Source organism: Channa argus, chromosome 16 (genome assembly GCF_033026475.1).
Source record: "Channa argus isolate prfri chromosome 16, Channa argus male v1.0, whole genome shotgun sequence".
In the NCBI taxonomy this organism is placed as follows: Eukaryota; Metazoa; Chordata; class Actinopteri; order Anabantiformes; family Channidae; genus Channa; species Channa argus.
Window position 1 is genome coordinate 7,527,243 of NC_090212.1, and position 26,672 is coordinate 7,553,914.

At 39.5% G+C, this 26,672-nt stretch overlaps 1 protein-coding gene across 1 annotated transcript; it reads left to right on the forward strand.

Annotated features, from left to right (window-relative positions):
• Positions 1–5,136: 5,136 nt before the first annotated feature.
• LOC137101398 (filamin-A-interacting protein 1-like) lies at positions 5,137–26,595 on the forward strand. Its single transcript, XM_067479796.1, has 6 exons — positions 5,137–5,763; positions 15,357–15,651; positions 16,360–16,533; positions 16,650–16,828; positions 22,172–24,980; positions 25,960–26,595. The coding sequence occupies exons 2-6, from the start codon at positions 15,364–15,366 to the stop codon at positions 26,164–26,166; spliced, it is 3,657 nt and encodes a 1,218-aa protein (XP_067335897.1). The 5' UTR covers positions 5,137–5,763; positions 15,357–15,363; the 3' UTR covers positions 26,167–26,595.
• Positions 26,596–26,672: the final 77 nt, after the last annotated feature.

Genomic DNA, 26,672 nt, shown 5'->3' on the forward strand with positions numbered 1-26,672 from the left:
CAAATCATATCGTCATTATGTGTGTTCCATAGGTTTCTCTTAATATAAGGGACCTTTGAGGAAATCTGAGTTGAGTATGCAACATTGTACTTTCTGTTAAAATACTAAACTAACTAAGTGAACACTGCTACTATTTAATAATAATAATTTTTACAGTTATCAAGCTATTAATTCAGCAGCCTGCATGTCTCCAGTCCATTGCAGGGCACATATTCATTGTTTGTGTTTTGTCATTCTGTAAGATGCCCAGCTGTTGTTTGAAATGAACCCATTTGGGTTTGGCTGCAGGTTTTGTCACAGGTGTCTGAGCTTGAGATGGAAATACCCTTCTCCTTCAGGTTTTAGCACATAAGTGGGAGTTCTATCTCCTGCTGTGGCTGACCTTGGGAGAACGCTTTAGATCCAAAGGAAAGGATAGAGGAAAAAACAGTGGTTCTGTTGGACTTTTTGCACTAGACCATAGAACTATTGATAGATCATCACAATTACAAAAGGGGGCTACAGGCACATGTGTGTGGGGGAGGGGGGACTCTCGGGGATCAACCTGCCCTATCGCCAGTTTAGAAATTGGTGCTCCTTTCAACACTAATCAGCCCTCGGGGTCTTACCATTTTTCCTATTCCTGATGCCTCAACTCTTTTGGTCAGTTTTTTAATTCAACATAAGATATTTGAATACATTTGGTTCACATGGTTTGGCAATACGATACAAAACTACAATAGAAAAGTACATAAGTTAAAATTAAGCTTACACTAAGGCAAAAGCAAATTTGTTTGGCATTGTGTTACATAATAAGGCAACTTAAACATACAATACAAGATAATAAATGTAATATTCTAAAACAATTCAAATGTTCTTTTTAGATAATCATTAAGGTAAGAATTGTGTGGACAGACGATGTCACCAAAACACAAACTGAAAACACATCTTATTACAGCTCAGATGGTTTAGCTGAGCTTTGTATTTGCTGCAATTATTATAATATTATAACATTAAATTAAACCAAGGAGTAAGTTTAAATATAAATTGCTCACAACAATTTCGACAATTTCCATAAATTGAGGACACTTCATATAGCATATGAGGGTAAAACAGAATTATTATGTGTGTGTGTGTGTGTGTGTGTGTGTGTTCGTTTGTGTGTGTGTGTGTGTGTGTGTGTGTGTGTGTGTGTGTGTGTGTGTGTGTGTGTGTGTGTGTGTGTGATCAGCAAAAACAGGAAATGAAGCATAAGTAATTAACATTTCTGTGACGGTAAGTCATCACTATAACTGAAACATCAGAAGAAAAACAAAGGCTGAAACTTAGGAGTATATAATTTCCAAGCCAATTTAGACTTTAGAAACAGGCTTACATCAATAAACATGGAAACCACAAGAAATGTCTACAGTATGTTCAACAATAACTTCAGTTACGATGATAATTCAGAGTTGAGTCAGTATTATGTTTGGGTGTTTTTGGATGCATTATTGATGGTGTAATAAGTTCAAGAGGTTTAATAGCTCCAAAAAGTGAAACCAGATGTATTGGGAACAACCACTAGGATTAGCTGGTTGAAGTATTTACTCAGTCAATATTGTATTCTAGTGAACACAAAATAATCACAAAACTATTAAAAAATGAACTGTAAAATAAACTAATCAGACGCAAGAGTAGTTTGGAGGGGTGTGGCAGTCCCAGCATTTTTGCCGGGTTCAGCAGAGTGGATTAAATAGAAATATTCTATTTAACATGGAATCCATTATTTTTATGAATAGGAATTTGACAATGCAGTAAAACTGTGTTTGTGTTTGAGTGTGTGTTAAATCTGGCTTAAGAAGTCTTGGGATGAATATGAGCATTGCTTGTTTTGGATCAAACTGATAATGTCATTTTGATTCTTTTTTTTATAAAATACCAAAATATATACATTTTGGACAGGATACTATTATAATTAGACATACAAAAAAAATAAAACCTGGCATAGCACCACATAAAAGAAGTGGCGGTATTTAAGCGTTTAAATTGCTTTGGTAATCGTTGTCTTCCTGTAATACATGTGTTGTGGCTTTTTTTGTGGGACTGTGAAATTTTCTGGCGTTTTTAGCAACATTTACTGTGTTTTGTTGGTGTGCAGCACTAGTGTCGTATGAGCCTGACGTGTAAGCTGGTGCGTTTCATGACAGCCACACAATAAAGTCCTATTAATTGTATCTCAGGGAATACCATCAATAAGCTGCGAGGTTTGGTTCAGGTTATTCTGATGATACCACTTGGTGGCAGTAAAGGTAAAAGGGTAGTTCAACAGTGTGAAAACAGTGAGAAATAATATTATTCAGATTTAGCATAAACTTTCCTATAAAGATCTACTAATGCCCTGTAACTCAATGGCTTTTCTACATCCGTTTTCTTTAGCCTTCACACAGTATCAAGATCTCGACCTTCCTCTCCATGTTGTCTGGGCCTGGTCTAATCTCCACTCTGCTTGGACAGCTCATTAGCATCTGTCAGCACGCCCCAAACTGAAAACGACCCTGGAGAGCTGAGGTGATCTCTGAGCAGGAGAAGTGGAAGTGAACAGAGGGTTTCCAGTGTTGCAGGAGTGTTTTGATGAATGAAACAACTGTCGGATGGGGTCTTGGTCATTACTTTATCGTGTGTGTGTGTCTGTGTGTGTGTGTGTGTGTGTGTGTGTGTGTGCATTCTTGCAAACAGAGCGCAAAGGTGTTGCTTGTTACATTATCAGTTACTAGACTGGTTTATGAGATTATAAATACATTAAGCACATTTTATTTATTCTCTTTAAGCTTCTTCACAACTGTATTTCATCAGCCATTTTCCATTTATTAAATGTTAGTTATATCTACTGTGATCCCATCACAATCCTAGCAGCTACATCAAGCAGCTTCCATTGCTACTATGAGTCATATGAACCACAGCCCCAGTGGGCCAAGACAGGACCACTGTCCTATGGGAAATATACATACAGAGTGAAAGCATAACAAACCTCTTCCGCATCGATCCCACCACATGACCTCATTTTGGGTGTGGGAATCATGGCATTCAATCAAAATACACTTCTCATGACCTCAGTTTGGATAGATATTCTTCTTCTATACCACATGTACAGGGATGATTTCATGTGTGGGGAGGACGGTGTCTGTCTAACAAATTGGCTTTGTTTTCTGAGCGTTTGCTCTTATTCACTTTGTGTCATGTACAGCACAGGAGAAATGCAACAATACCTTTGAGGCCATTTCAGGGCTGGTGAACTCTTGGATGACCTTATAGTTCCAGGTATCACCAGCCACTTGGGAAAGGCTTTTGACAACCAAAGTAAAGGAATGTGAGGGATTATCAAGCAGAAAGCATGCCCAACGGGTGCTTTTATACCATACATCTGTCTGTGAATTTCTGTCCACTGAACTGTTTCAGTAAAAAAAAGAATAAAAAGAAAACATTACATCAGCCCCGCACCCACATAATTCAGTGAAGGCGATGTGTGAACAAAGCTGTTCCTGGGTCAGATCTGCATTGCAGCCTAGTAGACCTTCCAGAGAGAGAGTGAGTGTGTTCATGTTCATAACTCCTCGGTGAGTTTATCTGTTGGTTAGCTGCAGTGTCTTTTGTTTGCTTTGGTTTCCACCTAGAGATAAGAGTCTTATTATGTTCACCAGGCGTTTCCCTCCACTGACCAGGCACGACTTAAAAAAAAGACATAGGCTGTGGTGAATTCCCACCATTGTCCCGCTTCATACAAACTGTCATCTGGCAAAAACATCACAAAACATAATAAAAAATCCAGCAACATTAAACAAGTTAGCAAATATAATGTGCTATAAACAAGATGAACATTAACTAGGAACAGATAGCAGGGTCACGCTGAAAACAAAGACATTTGACCTGTAAACTATTGTTGAACCATTTATTTATTCTTGTCAGTGACTGGTTAATTAAACATTCAAATCGCCAAACAAACAAATCACATTGCAGCATTGTGCAGTAAATGTTTGCAAAATGTTCTATTGGGTCTTTTGTCTATTATATCAAAGAAGTGGGGAAAACATTTTATCCTTAACTTATCAGTTATGACATTTCTGATAAACTGCATATTTCAATCATGTAATATTGATAAGAACAGGGGTCAGTCCTTGGGCTGGTCTGCAGTTACACGTAGCTGTGATGCTCTGTGTGGTTGGACATCTGTTATTGACTTGTTGGTTTGCAATGGCAGTTAATGCAGGGAGATAATATATTATGGTGCGATGTATTCAAAAAGGAAACACAGACATTACCATTAGCTTTTCTTGGATCTCATCACATAGTTAAGGCCCAGTGACACCAGAAACTGGCATGTTTTTATAAAATATGTGGTCTGAAGTCTGATGACCCAGGGACAACTCTCAGGGCAGCGTTGATAAAATACTGTAGCAGGCAACCAACCTTCAACATGTGGTTAAGCTCGTCAGCTACAGTTACAACCTCTGTCAGAGCTGGTTTCTCTCACCACTGTATTGGGTTGTTTACTCACCGCTAACAGATCTGTTCTCAGCAATGTATTTTTTGAGAACAGACATGTTTTTTTTACTGTTTTAAAAGCGGGTGTGACTTGGCCTTTGTGTTTACTAGTGTGGGATGAGGTCACAAGTTAACATAACTGTTTTCCAGGAAGCCCCTATTTATTGGGATTTGCATTTATGAGACAGCGCCTAACCTGCATTGTCTAAAAGGCCATTTAACCTGGTGCCACACACGATTAAATATAAAATTTAGATGCGCCTCGAAAAGTGGGAAAGCATTATCCCCCACAAATAAAACTGTAGGTAAACCAAGATTCTTAATTTTACCCACTGATGCAGATCCCAATTACTGCACCTTATAGTTATCTCGCTGGCCTAATTTAGATTGTTTTTTACAAGCAGGGCCAAAAAGACAGTGTAGCTGCCAAAAGAGTTTGGCAACACTCATTCCTCCTAAGTCAGCAGTTGGTGGTTCCTTGGACCATTGTTAGGGCTTGGGTGGCTGCTGTCAATGGACTTTCCCAGCATGAGAGAACTGCATGGCAGAATTCAGCTGTCACCAAGGGTCAGTGGGTAGAGTCTGACCAGCCAAAACATCTAGCATTCAGCTAGCCTCAGCTGCTAACAGTGCCCGTGCTGGCAGGAGTAGAGGAGTTAAATATAGATGTATGCTTTTTGGCCCCTGTGGCTCTGGTGAAAGAGAATAGAAAGGCACAATTGGGGAATGTAGCTAAGTGAAAGATCTGGACCTATGACAGAGGACATCACACGGCACCTCTGTCTTTCTCTTCACTGGGCAACGGACTCTTTTAACCGTTGAGAAGGAGTTGAACTGCACCAGCCCAGAGTCCCTCCTTCAGCCCCCTTCTACCTTTTATTCTCATACATTCTTTAACTGGCTTCTCGAATGGGTTGGGGAGAAAGAAAAGGAGAGGTGTGTTTTAGAGTGCTGTGCAGAGCAGGACTGGATAGGCTGTGGGAGCGAAAGAGGGAGGGAGGGTGAGAGAGACAGGGGGAAGTTACAGTGGTGATATTGCTCTCTACCATACTCTCCCTGGCCTAAAGAACTAAAGAGAGAGAGAGAGAGAGAGAGGGAGAGAGAGCAGAGCTTGAGATGGCTCTTGGCACCACTCAGTAGCAGTCACCACAAGTGGACCACACAAGCCAGAGGATATTAGTGGATACTTCACTCCTTTCGAGCGGTTTTCTAGGATTTCTTGGTGTGGCTACTAATTGCTTAAACCTGGGGACACCTTAAGAGGAGGTAAGTTAGCTTCTCCTATAACTTTCCAATAATGAGAGTATTCCTGTTCTCCTTGTCCTTGTGGAGGAAACAGCTGGGAACCAAGCGCTTCTGGCAAAGCAGGATCAGCTGCTGAGAGTGAAATACATGAAAAGACTCAGGTACAGGTGCCACTGAGTAGCTGTCAACCTATGAACTTATAAAGAGCAGTGGCTTAAAGCAAAGGACCCTCATCCTCTGAGTTGGGTTTGAGCCATCTGAATGAAACAGCTCTTTCACTAAGACACGTCATTAATTCAGCCCACTTTTTATACATTCAAATAATACGGATTTCTACATTTGACATATATTACTCACCCACAAGAAGACAAGTGACTACTCTTAGTGCTGTTAATGGAAATACAGATCTGCCATTGTGATAATGCTGTATGAATAAGACCATTTAGTGTGATGGCTTTTGCATGTGGGAAGAGAAGCCCACAAGTCCACAACAGCAACGATGGTGGACAGATTTATTAATAATGTAGGTGAAAGAGCAATAATCAGACTCAGTTTTCAGTTTATGTTTAAAAAGTTAAGCTTTCATATTCTACACAAACAAGCTTTGGCTTCTCCCACAGCCACCAACTCCTGCTCCTCTGCAGCAGCATGTTGCTCTCACTAGCACACTTGTACACATACCAAATACGGTACACAAAGTGCAAATACACATACCGCTGCTTAACATTAACAAACTTAGGAGGCTTTCTCAGGCTACAGCAGGATGACATCTTTCATCCTGAATATTTATGGATTGTAATGACGCCAAAGTGAATTCCATTGCATCCTCATGAAGTCATTGGCCTTTTGGAGGACAGACATGGCTCTGGCTAGCTGCTGTCCATTAGTCAAGGCACACATCACCTTTTCTTAATGAAAAGAAAGCAAGAAATGTACATCGATCACAGTGGGGAAATCTAGTGGAGGTGTGACTCAGGTTGCTGTCAGTGCCCAGCGACTCAGTGCAACCCCATCCTTCCACTTCCCCTGTTTCCCACCCTCTCTAGGCGGATGTGGTCCCTGTGCACTCAGTGATATCACCACTGAGACAGGACAAAGAGAAATGTAGAGATATTGCACATTAACATTTTTGTGTGCCTTCCAGCTATGCAACTTCATCCACTCTTGCTCGGCACATGCTCCGGAAGGTCTGTTGAGCTCTATCAGTGAAATAGCCACTTGAAAAAGACTGATTTGTGAATGTTGACTGGGCTGTTATCAGTCCCAGCTTGTAAACGAATCAGTCTTACTGTAAATCAATAACTGTATATCTGTTTATACTGAAACCATGCTGGCTGAGCTTGGTTGTTTGCCAGTGCAGCATTGATTTGAGATGCACTGTCTTACCTCATGACATTACTATAGCTCTATGTCACTGGAGTTGTTGCCCATGCAGTGTGACATAGTTTACAGATGAGGTGTATCATTATCTTCCTGCCATGAGCTGTCTCTTTATGCAATATTTAGTTGTCCCGATATTCAACTGACCATGTAGCACATTGACTTAATATAGGACTTATCATAGTGTACTTTAACCCTGCACTGTGCTAGTGGCATTGGTGGCAAAGAATTGTTTACTAATTTACACAAACTGCTTTGGAGGAATGCCTCATAAAATAATTAAAATTTGAAGATGATAAGTAAAACAAGACAAACAAAAGTCTGTCTCTCATTATTTTTTTGACACCTTAAAGGTCTCCTGTCCTTCATCAACTAGGTGACCGTGTCCTATTCGCATTGCTGTATGCATTTGTGTCTGTGTTACATGTTTATGTCTGTGTGTGCACACACTGTATGTGCATGCACATAAACACAGTATAGCGGGCAGTGGAGCTTGATCACTACCAGTAGTAGTCGGTGCCTTCCCCATACGTCTGGTGGGCCTCAACATCAGCTGTCACAGACACATGCTCAGCTCCCATCGTATACAGGCCTCTAGTCTTGAATTCCAAAAATGCAGGTTAGACACATTTGGATGATTTGCAGAGCAGTGGCACTTATAACGCATGCACCCTGGGTTTAAAAATAAGCCTTTAAACTCCATAGCAACCCAAGATCTTCTCAAGACCATTTGATATGGAGGGCATAAGATGGTAAAGCCTACATGCTATAAACAGTAGATTGGTTGTTATTGGTTCCCGACATAATATTAGAACAAGTGTGGTCATTCTAGAAGTTCACATACAGTAGGGACATTTTTAGCTTTACCAGTACTTCATGTTAATCACACCTTAATGTTTTCCATGTACAGTCTGGCTGTCTCTCAGAATAAGAATCTTGTGTTGCACCGCTGCATCTTACTCAACAGGCAAATACTTTTTTGTTTGAAGTGAGAGGCATTTGTAATTCCTCAGAAGAGAACCTCCCTCTCCGTCTATCCTATGCTTTTCTCGTCTCTTCTACATTTTTGTGGGGAAGTGACTTACAGTAATCATGACTCCTCAGCGGACTGGTTGCATAATGAGGACAGGCACTCAAAGGCCTCATTTGTCCAGCGATGTTACCAAGCTGGAATACAAAGCCATGTTCACTGAAAGCACAGAGATAAGGATGATTTGTCTTTGTGGTTGACTGTCCCATAAACGTGAAGACCAAATATCACGCTGTCATTTCACACGAATGTCAGAGACTGAAATCTTCAACGCTGTGCAATTTTACTTTTCATGTTATTTTTGCCCTGCTTACAAAATTGTGCTTCATTGTTTTATGATAACTACTTTTTGTCCTCCTTGACAAAAGGTATACAAAAGACAAAAGAGCTCAGTGACAATACCAACACAAAACAATACAAACTCTCACTTACTAAACTTAAAATGGGCAGTGGTGGTGAAGACTTGGAATAGTGTGGTTAACCAAATTTTTGGTTTCAATTATCATTCCAAGCACCTCAGCTCCTTGGTGGAAGGTAACTAAGTACATTTACTCGAATACTGTACTTAGGTAAACGTTTGAGGTACAGTATTTGTCCATAAATTGAGTTCTATTTACTTTTTCTGATTATATATGAGTGATATGCAGTGTATATTTTAATACTCATGCTTTTTGATAATTATTTTCTTTCACTACTTAAATACTAAACAGTAAATCGGACCATAAAATCGCTAAAAAGCCTCATAGAGCATCAGTCGTAGCATCCCATTGGTTGGTGGGAGAGCTGTGCAACAGCTTTCATTGCTCTGGGCTCAACGAGAGTGTGTGGCATCCCTCACACTGTAACTTCTCAGCTTTAGCTCTATTTTGTCTACTTTCTTTATCTCCTCAGATCAAAACATTGTTATTCTCAAACTTAATCAGGAAATGTGACGTAGAGTTTTTGGTGGATGTGGCCAACAGTTGAGGCAGTACAGTAAAAGCCCCATTAGGGACCATTATAAACAAACATTTAGAAATTCTCTCCCACATCACAGATGAGAGCTCTTCTAAGTCACCACCTCACCATCATGTATTTGCATATCTTTAAATAAAAGATATCTCTGTGCTGGGTGATACCACCAGACGCTCATAGTTTAGAAAATGTATATTGTCATTTTTTATTGTTTTTGTGTTTTTGCATATTTTGCGAGACAAGGTTTTAGGCAGTTTGCTCAGTTCACCCTGTGCTTCTCTGACACAGACGAAGGAGAAACACCTGCAGTGTCTTAATCACCCATGCCCCCCACCCCCCTTTATTAACACATGAATTGTTTATGTTACTGAGCTACTGCTCAGCTGTTTATTGTAAAACATTTCTATGTATCTGTCCCTAACACTCCCCCTCTCCTCTATTTATCTCTCCCTCCCTTCTCTTCTTGCTCCATCTTTATCCATCTGTTCCTTCATCAATCCATTTAATAAAATGTTACCTGAACTCTGTTAAATAAAATCAACCTTAACAGCTTTTTTCTTTTTCTTTACATCTATGCTTTCTGCTTTCTTTTGTCCTTCCTTTCTTTCTCCTTTCCTTCTGATCTCCATCCTCCCTTTTCACCATTCTTTTCTTAAAGGACTTAAAATGCAACATTTTTTCAAAATAAAATTTCTTTCAAACTTTTTAAACTTTGCCTTTAGTTTGCCTGTTTAGGTGTCCTGATATTGGTGGCTAAATCGATGACCTAACTGAAATGAAAATAAAATTTGACATAGACAAGTGACTAGTTGTCTGCCCTATAGTATGCAAATTCGTCACTAAGGGAGTAATACAAAACATGTGATCACTACTTATTTTGTATCCAGACTTGTTTTATTTTATCCCAACGAATTTCCAGTCAAATGTGAAACCTGAACATTAGCTATAAAGACTGTTTTTATACTAACAAAAGATATTATTGTGATGTCTATCTTTACCAGCCACTAAGATTAGAGGTGCCTGTATACTATATATAGTCTATGGGCATGACCTGAGCATCACATGAGCATGTGACAGTTAAACACTCAAACATTCATCAAAATCTCATGGGTGCAAAACATCTTCTAATGTGTTACCTACAAATGTAATCAAAAAAGCTCTAAGCAATATTCTTTTTACCTAGTCAGCAACTACTCCAATACTATACTAAAATAGACAAAAGGAATCTGCCAATGAATAAGAGATCCTGGTCCTGACCTGCTATGAAACAAAACTTTTAACCAAGACATAAGGCTTAGTCAGTAGAATTCTGTAAAAGTTGATATATATGCATTTAGATATGAGACAAACGAGTGACATTGTATCATTATCCATATGTTGTCTTGCTGTGTCTATTCATAGAGCAGCTAGAACTGATCTCCATACCATAAAGATGACACCAGCTGAAGCAAGTTGTTTAGAAGGATCTTGATAAGTCAGTTTTGGTTTAGTGATATTCCCAGCACGTGATAAATAATAGCGGCAACTGCTCCTGTTTTAATGCTACAATGCACTTAACTCTTAGCAATAATGGCTCTGTTAATGTTCCCCATTATGGGTGGTGAACTTATTGGAGATGGTATTGGAGAAGAAGTTAAGTTATATCCTCCAGCAGCTGCTCAATCTATATGCTTGGTGACAGTTTGAGTGAATTTCTTGCACACAATTAGAGCATGTTTTTACTTGAAATTGTTCCTGTGGATTTAAACAGGGAATAACTGAGTTTTAACAAGCTGACTGATTCAGAAACTAACTGTGTCATATTGTTCATGATGCAGCCACTGTGTGTGCACCCTACTACCCTAAGTCATTGAGAGGGGCAATCATCTGTACTGTAGAGAAGCATTGACAATCTTCTTAGTTTGCTCATTAGTGAAACTTTAGCTGCTGAAGCTACAGTTCCAGTGAGAGGCTCAGATTAATGTGCCATCAGGATTATACTACAACATGAAATCCACTACCTGTGCTGACATTTTGCCCCTGTATGGTTAGCCAATGCTGGAGTTAATATTATTAATAGAAGCTAGCTATGTTTACAGTGAGACAAGCTGTAAATGGTTGAGTTTTGTCCACGAAGGATCCTTGATGCTTCAATTTAGATCAACGGTTCCTTAAAAGTTGAATACTAAAGGAATTGTCATCCTTCTCTGGTGACATCTTTATTTTCCTAGAACATGTGACATTATGTGCACTCTGACCCCAGAGGTCACTGGCCATTGAGGTTGGAGGATGCTGTCCATCAAAATCCTGTAACACACTGCAGCTTTGCACCCGTCCATGACAAATAGGTGCTCAGAAAACTTTCAATTTTGGAGAGATTTACTTGTTGCTTTCAATCTCTAAAGACCTGATTGGAATTCCTATTTATTTGCCTTTGCATTTCTCTTGTCAGGACGGAGAGCTTTTCAAGTGTACCACATTTTATCAGTCTCCTCTGGTAGAACAATTTAAATGCAAAGAACATTTCTCCCTCCTTGTTTGATCAGATTAGGTTTGTTGTGTGATTTTATCAACACAACATTTTTTTTCGGCAGCTGCTGTTCTCATCCCTCAACTCTGGCAAATTAATTTGGATGCATAGATTTCTATCTTGTGACTTCTCCACTTTTCACTTTTTTCTCTACATTTAGACCACAGACAAACCCACTGCTCACAAGTATAGCCACATATTTGATGAAATGAAGTGGGTAGACAGAGACATGACATAAGACTGGTGACACTATGGTGGGACCACATGTAAACAGTTTCATCTCTGTTCATCTTATTACTGTGAATGTTCTTGCTAGTATTTTAAATCTTCATAAATTGAATCTGCATATGGACACAGAGAGTTTAAATGCAAAATTATAACCTTTAATGGATTTTACATTCTACCATCTTTTACACAACTGAAGCTTCATATGACAAACCTCATTTGGGTGTAACTAACAATTATTTATTAGTCTTGTTTAGCATACCAATTAATTAGTTTAGTCTGTGAAATGAATGTTAAAACTAATTTAAAAACTGCCTCACAAGAAACTGCCTCTTAAGATTTTGTTTGGGTCACAAAACCCAAACCAACAATGGAAGCAACAATCTGATGCCCAAAAGTAGAAAATAATAAAGCTTTTGAATGTTTATATGTATTAGATGCTGACACCAAAGTTAAAAGCCATACAGTGACCATCACTCACTGTATATCCACAGTGAGGCTTACAAAATGTTGTAGTCCCTTTTTCACTTTGGAATGGAGGCATATGTTTAGTGGGGACTATAAATACTCTTATATGTGACAGCTGGACAGATCGATTTGGGCGGCTGCTTTAAATTTAGGCTTTGACTGGGATCTTAAAGGGTATTAGGCGGTCTTTTCATATTAGAAGGTAAAGAGGTATGTGATGCCAGGCAATCAATAGCATTGTGTCAATAGTTCATATGCCATGGATGTGTGTTGGCAGTTTTGGCGCAGACTTCAGAATAAATGCTTATTGTCTGCCAGCTCTCTCTCTTATTTTCCATAAAGACAACTGGGAATGTTGTATACCAGACTGGAATGTAGACCACTTGTCTCCATTTGGTGGTCTGGACAATTCAATCAAGACTGTGGTGACCAGTCAAAGTGGATTAAACAGGGAGGCCACCGTATTGATGACAAAGGCCCGTCATCAACAGGCTTCGATCACAAAAAGACTTTCATGAAGACATCTTGTCAAACTACATCACCAAAAAAATCTGTTCAATCCTACATCAGATTTTTTTGTATAACATGTTTTGTAATCTGAATATTGGGAAAGTGTTTGAGTTATTTTAAAGCTGCCATATTAGATATTTCTATACTAAACAGTTACTAACTAACTTGTACTAAAAATGGATTAAATAACCCACTTAACAATAAGCTTCCTTTTACTATCATTCAGCCCATTGTTTTGGTTTTATGGCTAACAACATTACTGTTTTTAATTGATTTATTTGCTCTCGGCCACGCTTTACAGCACAAACATTTACAGCATAAAAAGCAAACAGAGAAAGTTAGCAACTAGCTAATAAACATAGTATAGCACGTATTTGCTAAAGAGGCCAAAATCAATAAAGCTCTGTTAGGCAACAGAGATATATAAACCTATTTATTGTATAATGACAATGTAAAATGTCAAAATGTGATATTTGCAGTTTTCCAATTTTACTCTTGGCCAGTTTATTACATTTAGATATTGCATGAGTGATCCTTCTTCTTTAATAAGTGCTTATAATAACTTTTTATACTTGTGTAGCTCTCAACTATAACTACAAACACACCCACACTCTGCTGCTCGCTCATTTGATTCGGGAGTGACACCAAGAAATGAAGTGACCTGTTACAGTAGCTGCTCTGGTTATTTGTGGCATGAGCCCAGAATTTAAAAATAAATCTTTGAATGCCAAACTCTGTGTCAACCATTTTCTTGCCGGTACTCAGGAACTCTGCCAGAGTCATTTAGAGTACTGCACATGTTAGTATGTTTCATCACCCTCATGCTCCAGTGGTGCCCGTTTTAATGCCCTCAACCCCTGGGCATCATTCAAACTACCTGGCACTGTTTGAATGGTGGCACGGCCACTTTAAGCATTTGCTTCTGTACTACAACATTAGACTCAGTGATACAGTAGTGGGCCCACAGCTGAAACTAATAGTTATGGGTAGAAAGAAGGCACTGCAATTAATCTCCATTTACGAACCAGATCTCCTCTGAGCCAGTATGCACTCTCTGAACTCCCAAAACTAAGATAAATAATGGATTTAATGTGTTGGTTTGTCAGATTTTTCCCTTTTTGTTTGAACTGTGAGATGCAGATTGTGTTATCTTGCATCCCTCTCATGCTTGGATAGTTTTCCTGGAAACAGGTAGGACTCAAACAGACTGGTTTTAAGCATCATTAGATAGCACTGTAGCATTACATGTAGCTTCACTGAGCAGTACTATAAAGGAAGATAATAAAATCCTTCATATGACTTTTAAGACTCTAAACATTATACGGCATATATAGAAAGTGTAATTCCACCAAGCTGTTCACTTGTATTTAATTGTTTTGTTATGGTTAGACTAAATAAAAAAGTTATTGATAATCCTGTCATTATGGTCGACCAGAGTGCCGATTGTCTCTTTGAGATTATTAGACATATGCTTTGTGTTTGCTATTATCCAATCATGTGCTTAAGAGAAAATTCATGATATTTTGGCAAACTTACTCCGGATGTCTCAATGCATGATTCAGAAGTAAGGGTGCTATGACATCACCAGGGTGCTATGAAGGGGATTTTGGGGGCCAGGGGCGTTTGCCTGTTTGTAATTAGAAAGTACTGTTGTGAAATTGATTTGAAAGATTGCACTTGCACACTGTCAAGGCTGTTGTTACAAGACTTAAACACACACCAACATCCACCTTGACAAGTTCACAAAGATAGCAAAAACACTTGTATCCTAGAGACCTACACATCATCACTGAGCATTTACCATTGATTCCCAGCCTTGGCCGCTTATTCAGCTTACTAAAAAAAAGTTACCTACATATTTGTGCTAATGATTTTTCACTAACACACTTCTTTCCAAAGTTTATTTGGAACTAGCCATACATAAATGGACTTCTGCAACTCCCTAGTGTTATTCTTCCTGCTCACGGTGTGTTTAAGTAATCAAGGTTATAATTTTTTATTCACTTTTGTAATGTCAGCAGAGAAGGTTAGAGCACCCAGGAGTGCCACAAATGTGCTTCCAGCTCATCAACACTCAGCACGAGATGCACAACTCTTGTGAGAGGATGGGACCTGTCAGGTTTACACAAACCCTTCATATTACACACAAACACATGCATAGTGCTACATAATGATTCCAGATTAGGAATTTCACAAAGAAGAACATGATTAGCAGTAATATTGTGAGTATGTACAGTGTGTGTACAAGGCATCAGAGAAAAGTGGGTCAGTGAAGCAGCACATGGGGACCTGTGATATGAGGAAAGGTAGTCAAAGCAAAAATCATAAAACTCATTGTAAATTGTGAACATGGACTAATACAATCAAAATTGCTACAGAATGATATTTAGAGAACATCTTTCAACTAAACCATAAAGGAAAATGGTAATGGCATGAAATGAAATGTAACTCGGCAAGTTGAACTGTGCCAAAAAGAGAATGGTAGTAACTTATTTTCAATTTATTTCTCATTTTAACTATTTTCTGTCCTTGGTCCAGGAAGAAGATGAGGTCCAAAACCAGCGGGGTGGAGAGCCCGGCTAACGGTGTTCTCGTGGTCTCACAGGGTGACCGTGATATCAGCCAAGAACAAGAAGTGGGTCTACCTGTGAAGAGCCTGATGGCCAAAGTTCAGCAGAAGGAAGGAGAGGATAAGATGGACGTTACGGTGATCTCTGACAAAGAGAAGCTACTGCTGGATTCCCCTGAGGCAGGAAAAAAAAGAGGGGACATCATGGATCTTTCCAAAGAGGGTCTGCTGAAACTGCTGGGTATCATGGAAGGAGAAGTTCAGGTAGGGTTAGGGTTAGCCCCCATTCTTCACACACACACACACACACACACACACACACACACACACACACACACACACACACACACACACACACACACACACACACACACACACACACACACACACACACATGCATTCCATTTCTTGAATCCTCTATAGATCAAAGAGGGAAAGTAGTAATACCTGTGAATGGCAGCATGGAATGAGTTAGTCTGATACTTTTTGCGCAATAGCTCTATCTGCTGGTTGAAAAGGGTAATTTCATATGGAAGAGAAACCAAGCAAATAGGTACACTACATGTTAGATCCCAAAACTTGGGAGTAGGCAGAAGTAACTGGTTAGAATGTAGACAAAGGTTATGTTCAGATATAGGCAAAAGCATCCAGACTTCATATTCTCAAAAAAAAAAAAATGACACACTGCTTCTCATTTACCCATTCACACTCACAATCACACACACGGAAGGGAACCTGGCCAACACTCACTGGGAGCAACTAAGTTGAAGTTCAGTGTCTTGCTCAAGGACACTTTTGACATGTGACCGGAGGAGCCAGGGATTAAACAAACAACTGTGGGATTGGTGGATGACCACTCTACCTCCCGCACCAAAGTCGTCATTGTAAATTTGTCAAAAACCAACCAACCAACTTCATCAACCTGTACAATTCTTCTCATTTGTATGTCTTCATACATGTATGTAATTTCAGGCCAGAGAGGATGTTATTTGCATGTTAAAGTCAAAACAGATGCTCCCGGAGGCCCTTGAATCACGTTATGGCTCTGTGGTTCCTGCCTCGGCCCTCCAGGCCCTGCAGAGGGACGGCATTGTCACTGGTACCAAGCAGCACAACCACAGTGTCTACCAAAAGCCTATGGCTGAGGTCAGTGGACAACTGTTCACCACTTACAGCAATGAGGACGTTTTCTGAGTCCTTTAGTCACAATAACCCATGTGTTTGTGTTTTTTTCTGCTTTTGTGTGGTTTTGGCTTTGACAGCTGCAGCGTCTGCAGGAGAAACACAGGGAGACATACCGGAGGATGCTTGGCCAATTGCTTCTCGCTGAAAAGTGTCATCGCCGCACTGTCCATGAGTTGGACACAGAGAAGCGGAAGCACGCCGATTACATGAACAAGAGTGATGACTTCACTAACCTCTTAGAGCAGGAGAGAGAAAGGTGAGGAGGAGTGAGAATAAATACAGGAACTGGGGCACTAGACTGCTAGACTTCTAAGACAATAATTACTAAACACATTTAATTCCTAATAACTTTCAAACCTACTACCTAGTGATGTGAATAATGTTGTGAACTATCATAAATTATGAAAGAAATTAGCAAATAAATTGTTTTTTAGATAAAGACATACAAAGGCAGACAATCATTCACACTTAAATTCCTAACATGCATGTCTTTAGACTATGGGAGAAAACCCACAGGGAGAAAAATGCGGAGAACGTGCAAACTCCACACAGAAAGGACGACAGGGGGATTTAAACCACGGATCATCTAATTGTGAGCTGACAGTGCTAACCCCTCTATCACTGGGCTGCCCACTTACATTATAAGGACTTTTAAAACAAATTGTTTTGTTTTCAAACTAAGTAGAGTTTTAATGATGTCTACTAATAGCTCAAAAAGAGAAGTGCACTTAGAAAACTTAAATTTGATCCTAACATAAACGTTGTACCTACATATTTTAGAAAGAGCTATTTTTCAGAAATACAGAAAAAATTGCAATTTTTGCAAGACTAAAATACATTGTCATCACAGCTTGTACTTACACGAAGTTTACAGCGATTTACATATATTTCAATAATATAAATAATTGCTTGTGTATGGAAACTTTGCAGAAACAAGGGAAAACATTGGGTGGAAAGAGAGAGCTTGAGAGACAAAGAGTGGTGACAAACACTTTTTCAAACCAATGTGGAACCTATAGGGTGTAAGAGGTGACAGGATCCAGGAAGAATGTGCTAAGCTAAGGAACATCAGGGCATGTGTGAAAGATGGCCTTACTGACTGGGAGAAGTAAGAGAGAGGAGAGGGGGAGCTGCTTGCTAAAGTGATAACCTCACATACCTCTGTTTGACAGGGAGAGGTATGGAGCTTGGGCAGAATGGAAATTGCAGGTGAGGAAGGGGTCAGGCTCTTTGCTGTGGGATAGACGGAGGTCAGGGACAGACGGGCAGAAGATGAGGCCGCTGCATGGAGAAACGGGACATTTCATAGAAACACTCAGGCATCTGTGAAGTCGATTCTGAGGGTGAGACCTTGCCTGTTGGTTAAGAGGATATGGTGGATGAAAACTAAATAGAGAAACAACAACAAAGAGGGATGATTGCATCACGTGTGTAGAGGGCCTCATAGAAGTCAAACAAGCTTGCTTGTGTGCGAAGACATGCACTGAATGCGCATGAGAAAGAGGCCCTAGTAATTAAAATACTCACAGATGACAGAGTTTAATTGACTGTTGCTCGATGGGGAATGTATTTTGTTGCAATTGCCCTCGTGCTCTCACACACCAATACTGAGACAGAAAATAATTTATCTATGCATATTTGTATTAATAGTTTATCAAATGTGCATGATATATGCAGTAATAGAGCAAAAGAGAACAAGGGATAGAGCATTGTTAATGTATTGCACATTTACAGTATGGCCAGTCATCTGTAGCACAGACTAGAGATTACTTATAGGCTGCAATTCATGAACTGTCAAGACTTCAAACATTTCATCCTAAGCACTGACCCACTGGAGGCACACACTACCTTTATTTCTCAAGCTTTTACTGCAGGACACAGGAAACAGGACGGGGAAGCTAAATCACAGTCCTGACAGCAGAGCTGCCATCACACACTGAAGGAGAGGGCTGGGAAACCAGCATCAGACTCCGTTTTATAGCTGCTCCTCAGACTGGTTTCATGAGACAGAGAATGATGTTTGTTTTATGTTGATGTTGTTTTATGAAAAACATTTCTACAAAGATTTAGTAAAATGACTTTTAAAGTCGAGCTCAACTTCAGCTCGCTACAATGCTAATGTTTAACATGTTTATTTATTACGCTTACTAAGTTGACCCTTTGCAGTTTAGCATGTTAGCGTGCTTAATGACATTTACTTATTAGTACTAAGCACAGTACAGCTGAGGATCTACCGACTGACACCGTCAACCTTTAAATGTTAGGGCAGCAAGTCTAAACTTCTCTTTGACACACAAACCATGCAACTTGTAAACTACCACTTTATTTCCACCTGATCCTTAGTTTGCATGAAAGAAGGAGGTGACACCGTGTTCTTGTGCCAGGTAGTTTCCAACAGGTTCCTTGGCTCATGCACAGTTCGACCTTATTCACCTCACAGACAGGGTAAGGAAGGGTGATCTCTGCTAGATTTTGGGTTTGTCAGCACGAGCTGAGCCGAGATTATTTTATCTGTTACCATAAATGAGCACAAAATTGGATACACAGTCAGGACAATAGCTGGAGAAATTTTAACTTATCCATAAAAGGACTGACACCAGTATGCAAAACTACTTCACACACTGTGAAAAAACACACGAACACACACAGTGGTGCCAACACCTACAAAGAAGCATGCATGTATCTGCCATGTCTGGAATAGCTGTGTTTTCACACTCACTCTCTCAGGTCACTCAGAAGCATGTCATTATCTCATCGTCATTAATGTGATCTCCTCCAGCCACCTGGGTGAGAGTGAAGAGAGAAAAGTCAAAGGACCTATGCCAAACATCTGCAGGAATGCAGAGGAAGGGCACTGGGGAAACTGTTTGTGATTGGTAACATCAGCCGTTAACACCCTCTCAGACAACAGAACAATTTATATGTCAAGAAGTTAAAATATTTAAGTGGCATGGTGGTTGGGGTAATGATTAAGAAACTGCTCCCATTCCTGGATGGAGTTTAAAGAGTGTGAAGTCACGCACACAAAGTAAACATGTAGACTGGAAGCTGCAAAAATGAATAGTTTTATTGTTATTTTGAAGCTCTACAAAAAAACCTTGTAAATTATTTAACCATACGTTAGGAGATTCAACCTTTTGTGTTTTCCTTTAAATATCCACTTTACTTCTGATTTTGATCTTCTACGCCTCTCTTTACTGCGCACTATCACGGACTGTCTTACTTAACACTTTTTCTCTGTCAAGAAAGGACAACGTGGTTTTTTGACAGTTTCCTGGCAGTTCATGTGTGCTTCAATCCTCAGCTCCTGACACAAGAGGTCTGCAGTGCCTCTGAGCAAATTCCCCAGTAAACATGGGATGAAACGTTGTTAAGTGATGGAAAAAAGTCTTCTCTTGTTGATGTTGGCTTATGGATTGCAACTGTGTATTTTTATTAAGAAATGTGTTCTTATTTTTTTACACACATGTTGTAGTAGCCTAATATGTTGAAACTCTCTTTACATTTATTTCTCTAAGCATGTAGATTCAAAGCTTGTAGCCAAGCATTGGTGCAGCCTTCCAGCACTTAGTACTGGATATACGTTACAAAGCCCAATTGACTATAGTTATGTCTTCCTAGTAACAGAGCACAGCCTTGCAAGACTCGTCTAAAGTCCTTAAATTACTTGGCATGAATTTCAATAATCACTGACATCATTACTTTGACCTTTGCATCAAAGTAATTTTAGAGTCCCACTTTCTACGGTGTCAATGACATCTGGTTGTGTTAGTGTGAATTTTAAGAGCTGCTCTCTGAGATCTGGATGGATACTTTGTACAGTAGCTAGGCACACTAATTCCACTTGGCAAAGAAGGCTCCTTGTAATATGAAGCAGTGTCGATCTTTACTGCCATTTACAAACTGAGAAACAACATTTAAGAGTTGGAAACTGAATTCATTTGCAGAGACTGGGGGTTGTGAAAACAATTTGATTAACTGCATCTATACAGTTCCATCCAAAAGTCTGGACATTTAAACCCATTGTCATGGTTACTCTTAATTCTCCCAGATCTACTTCTCCTCAAGGGAGACATTCAACTCATCCATACCTGTTTTCCTCATTATATCTCCTGTATATTTTGCAGGGGAACCCTGTTTTAGTAATACAACACACAATTTGCACTTGCAATTTGCCTCTTCTACAAGATTATGGCTTCCAGTTTGATCATATGCTCTTCACTTTGAAAACGTTAGATGTGATTTAATTTGGACAAACTCTCCACTGAATCTTTTTTGTCTAAGAAAATGTTAACATTTATTCATTCATTATTTATTCATATTTAAATTCTCATCTCATATATAATTATATCTATAGACATTCCACTACGATAGTGCAACATGTTCCATTAAAGCATTGTGCACAAAACCGTCCTCCTGTGGCAACAGTCCCACCCCCTTCACAGTGTCCAAAGCAGAGCAGCACACACACTCTCATACACAAATTACTGCCTTATATGGATGACGTGACATCACTACGAGAGGTCCGGTCTAGTTCCACTGTATTTATTCATTGCTCTGATAATGTTTGGAATATGATGATGGAAGATCTATAAGAAAGCTGCTTTCTGCTGCTTTTTTAAATTCTTTTCAGATTTTGTATAATGTCAAACATGTTTATGCACCTGTTTGTAGAGCATCCATAGTGGGTAAGTTGAGGTTTGTTTTACAGTTTTTGAGGTGTTGTGATTGCATTCATATTGGAGATATGTTTTGAATCTCATTCATTTTGAACAATTTATAAATTCTTTAAGCTGTACAAGCATCCTTGTTGTCTCAGTACCTATTAATTTGTTTGTTTTTTTTGCAATGCAAAAATGTTGAATAATGTATTGGTATGTTCCTGGGAGTGTACAAGGAGAAGATGGAGCTTTGCATTTAACCTGATTTGCATGCATTTTGTTGAAACCGGAGATGAGAATGTGCATGAGCAGCATAGAAAGAAGCTCAGAGAAAAGAAGACCACTTGGTGAGGGGGTGTTAGACTTTCACAAGCACTTTGTGTTCATGGTTTTTATCTCATCAACCGGGGTGATAGTGGGAGTTGTAGCGTAGAATTTTCTAGTTTTTCTTTCTGATGTCATTGCTTGTTCTTCATTGCAGCAAAGCACGTGTGATATTTTGCAGTTTATACTGTAAAAAAATATTTACTGTAACCTTCCTTATGCATTGGATAAAAATTACTTCTAGTATTGGTTTTAGTTATGGAGTCACTGGACACTTCATTAGCTACACCTGTACAATGCAATTCAATACAGCAGCTCTCTCGTGAATTCTGCTTTCACAAGATATAATTTATCTGTTTTTAAGTTGAAACTTTTAGAAAGGTGATTATTCTACCATGTGTTAATCATTGAGGTCATAGGTGGTGGTGGTGTCTTACAGGATTGAGATGATTCAAATGTTTTGGTCACCCTATTTAAAATAATTAAGATGGCCAAAATCACCTCTTAATGTAATGCAATCCAGCACGACTCAAGCCCGGATAGTTGCTGACTTTGAAATCTTTAAAACTGTAATATAACATTAATGCTCTTTGTTTTTCTCCTCACATTTGTAGACTGAAAAGGTTGCTTGAGAACGAGAAAGCCTACCAGGTTAAAAAAGAGAACGAGCACTCTAAACGTCTGGCCAAGGTAAGAGAGGAGCTGGTCAAGCTGAAGTCCTTTGCCCTGATGTTGGTCAATGAGCGACAGGAGAACTTAGAACAAATGGACCAACAAAGCCAACGGATTCAGGAACTCAGCCAGCAGTTGCAGCAGCGAGACCAGGCACTTAGTGAAGCCAGGGAGCATGCTCAGGAGGACGGCCAGAGAGTGCTGAGCCTGGAGGCTGAACTTAAAGAGAAATCTGCCAAACTTACCCAACAACATGAAGAGATGAGTGCCAAACTGGCCAGTCTAGAGCTCCACAACCGTCAACTTAATGCCAAACTTTTGGGACTAACACATAAAGTGGAAGAGCTAGAGGAAAACAACAGAGCCTTGGGAAAATCAGAGGAGGAACTGCAGGAGCTCAGGAAGAAGATCAGCAAAGGGGAGTGTGGGAATTCCAATTTGATCGCTGAATTGGAGAACTTGCGGAAGCAGGTGCTGGAGATGGAAGGAAAGGATGAAGAAATTACCAAGACTGAAAATCAGTGTAAGGAGCTAAGAAAGAGACTACAAGAGGAAGATAATAAAAGTAAAGACCTCAGGCTGGAGGTGGAAAAGCTCCAAAACAGAATGGTTGAGTTAGAAAAACTTGAGGATGAGTTCAGTGTCAGCACATCTGAGTGTGCAAAGTTGCTAACTGCTTTAGAGAGAGAGAGGGGCCTGACCAAAGAGCTCTCAGATGAACTTATAGCTCTCAGGATCCATATGAAAGAGCTTGATTCTTCTGAACTGAGGTTAGAAAAGTCTGAGTTGAGCCTTAAGGATGACTTAAGTAAGCTGAAGTCATTGACTGTAGCTTTGATGGAAGAACGAAAGACCCTGATGGAAAGAATAAAGTCAGATGAGAAGAAAAAGGAGGATTTGAGTAGGATTGTCAAAGTTGAACAGGGTAAAGTTATGGAGGTGACTGAGAAACTGATAGAAGAAAGCAAAAAGCTCCTGAAGTTGAAATCAGAAATGGAAACCAAAGTAGAAAGTCTTACCATAGAAAAGGGGGAGCTGAACACAAAGCTAGCCTATGAAATGGATAAATCTAATGATCTTAATTTCAAAGTTAGTCAAATGAAAAAGAGGTTAGAAGGGTTAGAGCAAGCAGAAAAGCTATCAGTGAAGAATTCAATTAAATGTGAACTGGTAACAGTGCCTGACGCCATTAGACGAGAAGACAACAGAGTAAAAGAACTGACTTTCGAAATTGAACGCCTGAAACTTCGCCTTAAACAACTAGAAGTGGTAGAGGGGGATTTAATTAAGACAGAAGATCAGTACGACATGCTGGAGAAAAGGTTTATTACTGAACAAGACAAAGCCAACTTTCTTTCCCAGCATGTGGAGGAAATGAGGAGCCAGATAGCATGGAAAAAAGCAATTGAGAAAGGGGAGGAGGAAAGCCAGGAAGAAGACCTCAGACAACTTTGTAAGAGAGAGGAGGCCAAAACTAGGGAACTGCAAGCTGATGTGGTAGCCCTAAAGGAGAAGATCCATGAACTGATGCACAAAGAAGACCAGCTTTCCCAGCTGCAGGTGGACTACTCTGTCCTACAGCAGAGATTTTTGGAAGAGGAGGAGAAAGCCAAGAATATGAGCACAGAGGTCTTTCATCTTACCCATGAGCTGGAGATAGCAAAGCGCCAAAGTCGAGCACTAAGACCCAGCTTAAATGGGCGGAGAATGGTGGATGTTGCTGTGACATCTACAGGAGTACAAACAGAGGCACTGTCAGCCTTGCCAGCAGAAGAGGAAACTCCAGCTGTGTTTATCAGAAAATCTGTTCAAGAAGAAAATCACATCATGAATAACCTAAGACAGAAGTGCCTTAAAAAACCAGTGGATAAGATTGGTGCCATTGAGCGTTGTCCTTCATCTAGTAGTGATCCTGGTATGAAGAAATCCTGGATTCCCTGGATGAGGAAAAAAGACCATGCTCCTCAAGAGACTAACTTAGAAAAGCCTTTGCACATTAATGGAGATCATTTGCCTTCTGAACTTACCATGTCCCAAAAGCATGGGCAACCTTTACACATCAGAGTAACCCCAGACCATCAAAACAACATGGCCACCCTTGAGATCAGCAGCCCTACTACCGAGGATGTTTTCTCCAGTTCAGCTCCACTCAGTCCTAACCCACCTCAACCTAAATCCAGAATCACAATCATTCCCACCTACTCTGCTCCAACTCCCAGAAGAAAACCCACCACTGGACCTCATGGCCCTGCAAGAGCCAAGTCTCCAGTGACTATCACTACTATATCCAGAGCCAAGTCTCCAGAAAGTACGCGAACTCACTTCTCTGCCTCAGGACGGCCAATGTCCCCAGTCTCTATTATGACAGTCGGTACTGCTGTAGTGCCTGAAGCATCTCCCTCTCCAGAGCCCCAGGAGATGACCATGGGTCGAGCTGTGTTCAAGGTTACCCCGGAGAAGCAGATGGTCCCAATGCCTATACGTAAGGGCAACAACAATGCTAGCATCATTACCACTACTGATGACAACAAAATCCATATTCATCTAGGCAACAGCATCACTCCAAAGATGGTAGTTAGGCCAGTGGCTGCTGCAACAGAGAGCAAGGAAATGACCCTATCGACTGGCACAGTTCTGCGGTCCCCTCGCCAAATAACTTCCACAGCTACCAGGAGCATACAGAGCAAAGTTATGAGTAGTATCACAATATCCCCAGTTTCATCCACCACATCCAGACCTACACAAAGCATGGTAGGTTTTGGTTAAAGGTTCCTTTAAGTCATAAAATTGCATGCTTTCTTATAGACAGCTCAGCTTTGGTTAACAAATTCTTTGAGATTTCAGGCTCCACCCCAAATGAATTTCGTGTGAGCAACACGTGTAAATGAAAACCAAATTATTCTGTTTACTAGCTCTCATGTTGTGTTCTTCCTGGTAGGATGATGTTAGTACCTTTGGACACAAGATAACCAAGCTAAGCTAAGCTGAAATGGCTACACTCATATATTCTATAATAATAATAATAATAATAATAATAATAATAATAATAATAATAATAATAATAATAATAATAATAATAATAATAATAATAATAATAAATATTTAATTTATACTGTATATTATAGACATGAGAGTTAATAATATTGGAATCTCATCTAAATCTCAGACAGTAGAGATAAGCTTATTTGTTTAGTTTTTGGTCTGAAGATGCATTAAGTCTATTTTTAACTGTGTTCTTTTGAAATATATTTACCAATACCTTGATTTCACACTCATAGTAATTGGTGAAGAAGCAACACTCTGTTGGTGTTTCAGTGGACCTTATAATATGTTCTTTGTGGCTCAAATGCGTAGCGTGACAGAAATGGCTCTATGGGCAGGCCTAAGAATAGCAGAACTAATGATGTGGCATTTTGCCACCCTGCTACAGTCATGCTGTAATTTATAGTTGTTACACAGTGTTTACATTCACAAACAGCCATGCAGGACTCAGTGCCCTCTGGCTGACACAGTTCAAACATATGCTAACCCACTTGGATAGAAGTGAAAGAATGGATAAATACAGTCGGTACTTTCTACATGAACATTCTGCAAACACACAGTTCTTGTAGTTTTCATTGCCAGCTGCACAGTTTTATATATATAAATATATATGTTTTTTTCTTTTTTTCTGTAATTGATTTTGCCCCTACACCATTATTTAGCCAACTCTCTATCTATTGTCAAACAGACCGGGCATGATGCCCAGCCACCTCGCTCAGGGCTGACCCGCATCCCAATGTCCAAGAGTCTAAAGGCGGGTAAAGCTGTGTTGGGATCCCTGGGCATCTCAGCTGGAGTGAAGCTGGAGTCACGAACTGAAAGTCAGTCTATGAGGATAGATGTCAAGAAATCCACCGTGAATAGCAATAGTTCACAAAATGGAGGAAAAGTATGACTGTAGTTAATATTTAGAAATAACGAAAAAATAAGAATAAAAAATAAGAAAAAATATGTCCCTGTACAACTCAGCTAGACATTACAAACAGTGACATTTTGTATTGAAATAAGCCATTATTTTTTATGTTTAGTGAGTTTTTGTACTTACTTGTCTGTGTCATATATATTCCTGCTATTTAGAATAAATCATATTCTTTGTACTTACAGTGTGTATTATAATGGGCATTTGCCTTAAATATCGCAAGAGACTTTGCTGCTGTTAACTGCTTTGTGCTTTAAGTGGGTGTCTTGCATAGGTTTTCAAGAGTTTGTTGACATATTTTAAATGGACACACTATAGGTCAAATCATTTGTTATCATGTAAATTATGTTTTTTTTCTGCAAAGGATTTGTACTGAGAAGAATTTTAATTAAATGTCATTTTCAATTATAGTGTCACATGTTCATTTATGGAGTAAAATTAAATTACACATTAAATTACTAGCAAATCAGAGGGAAAATTAT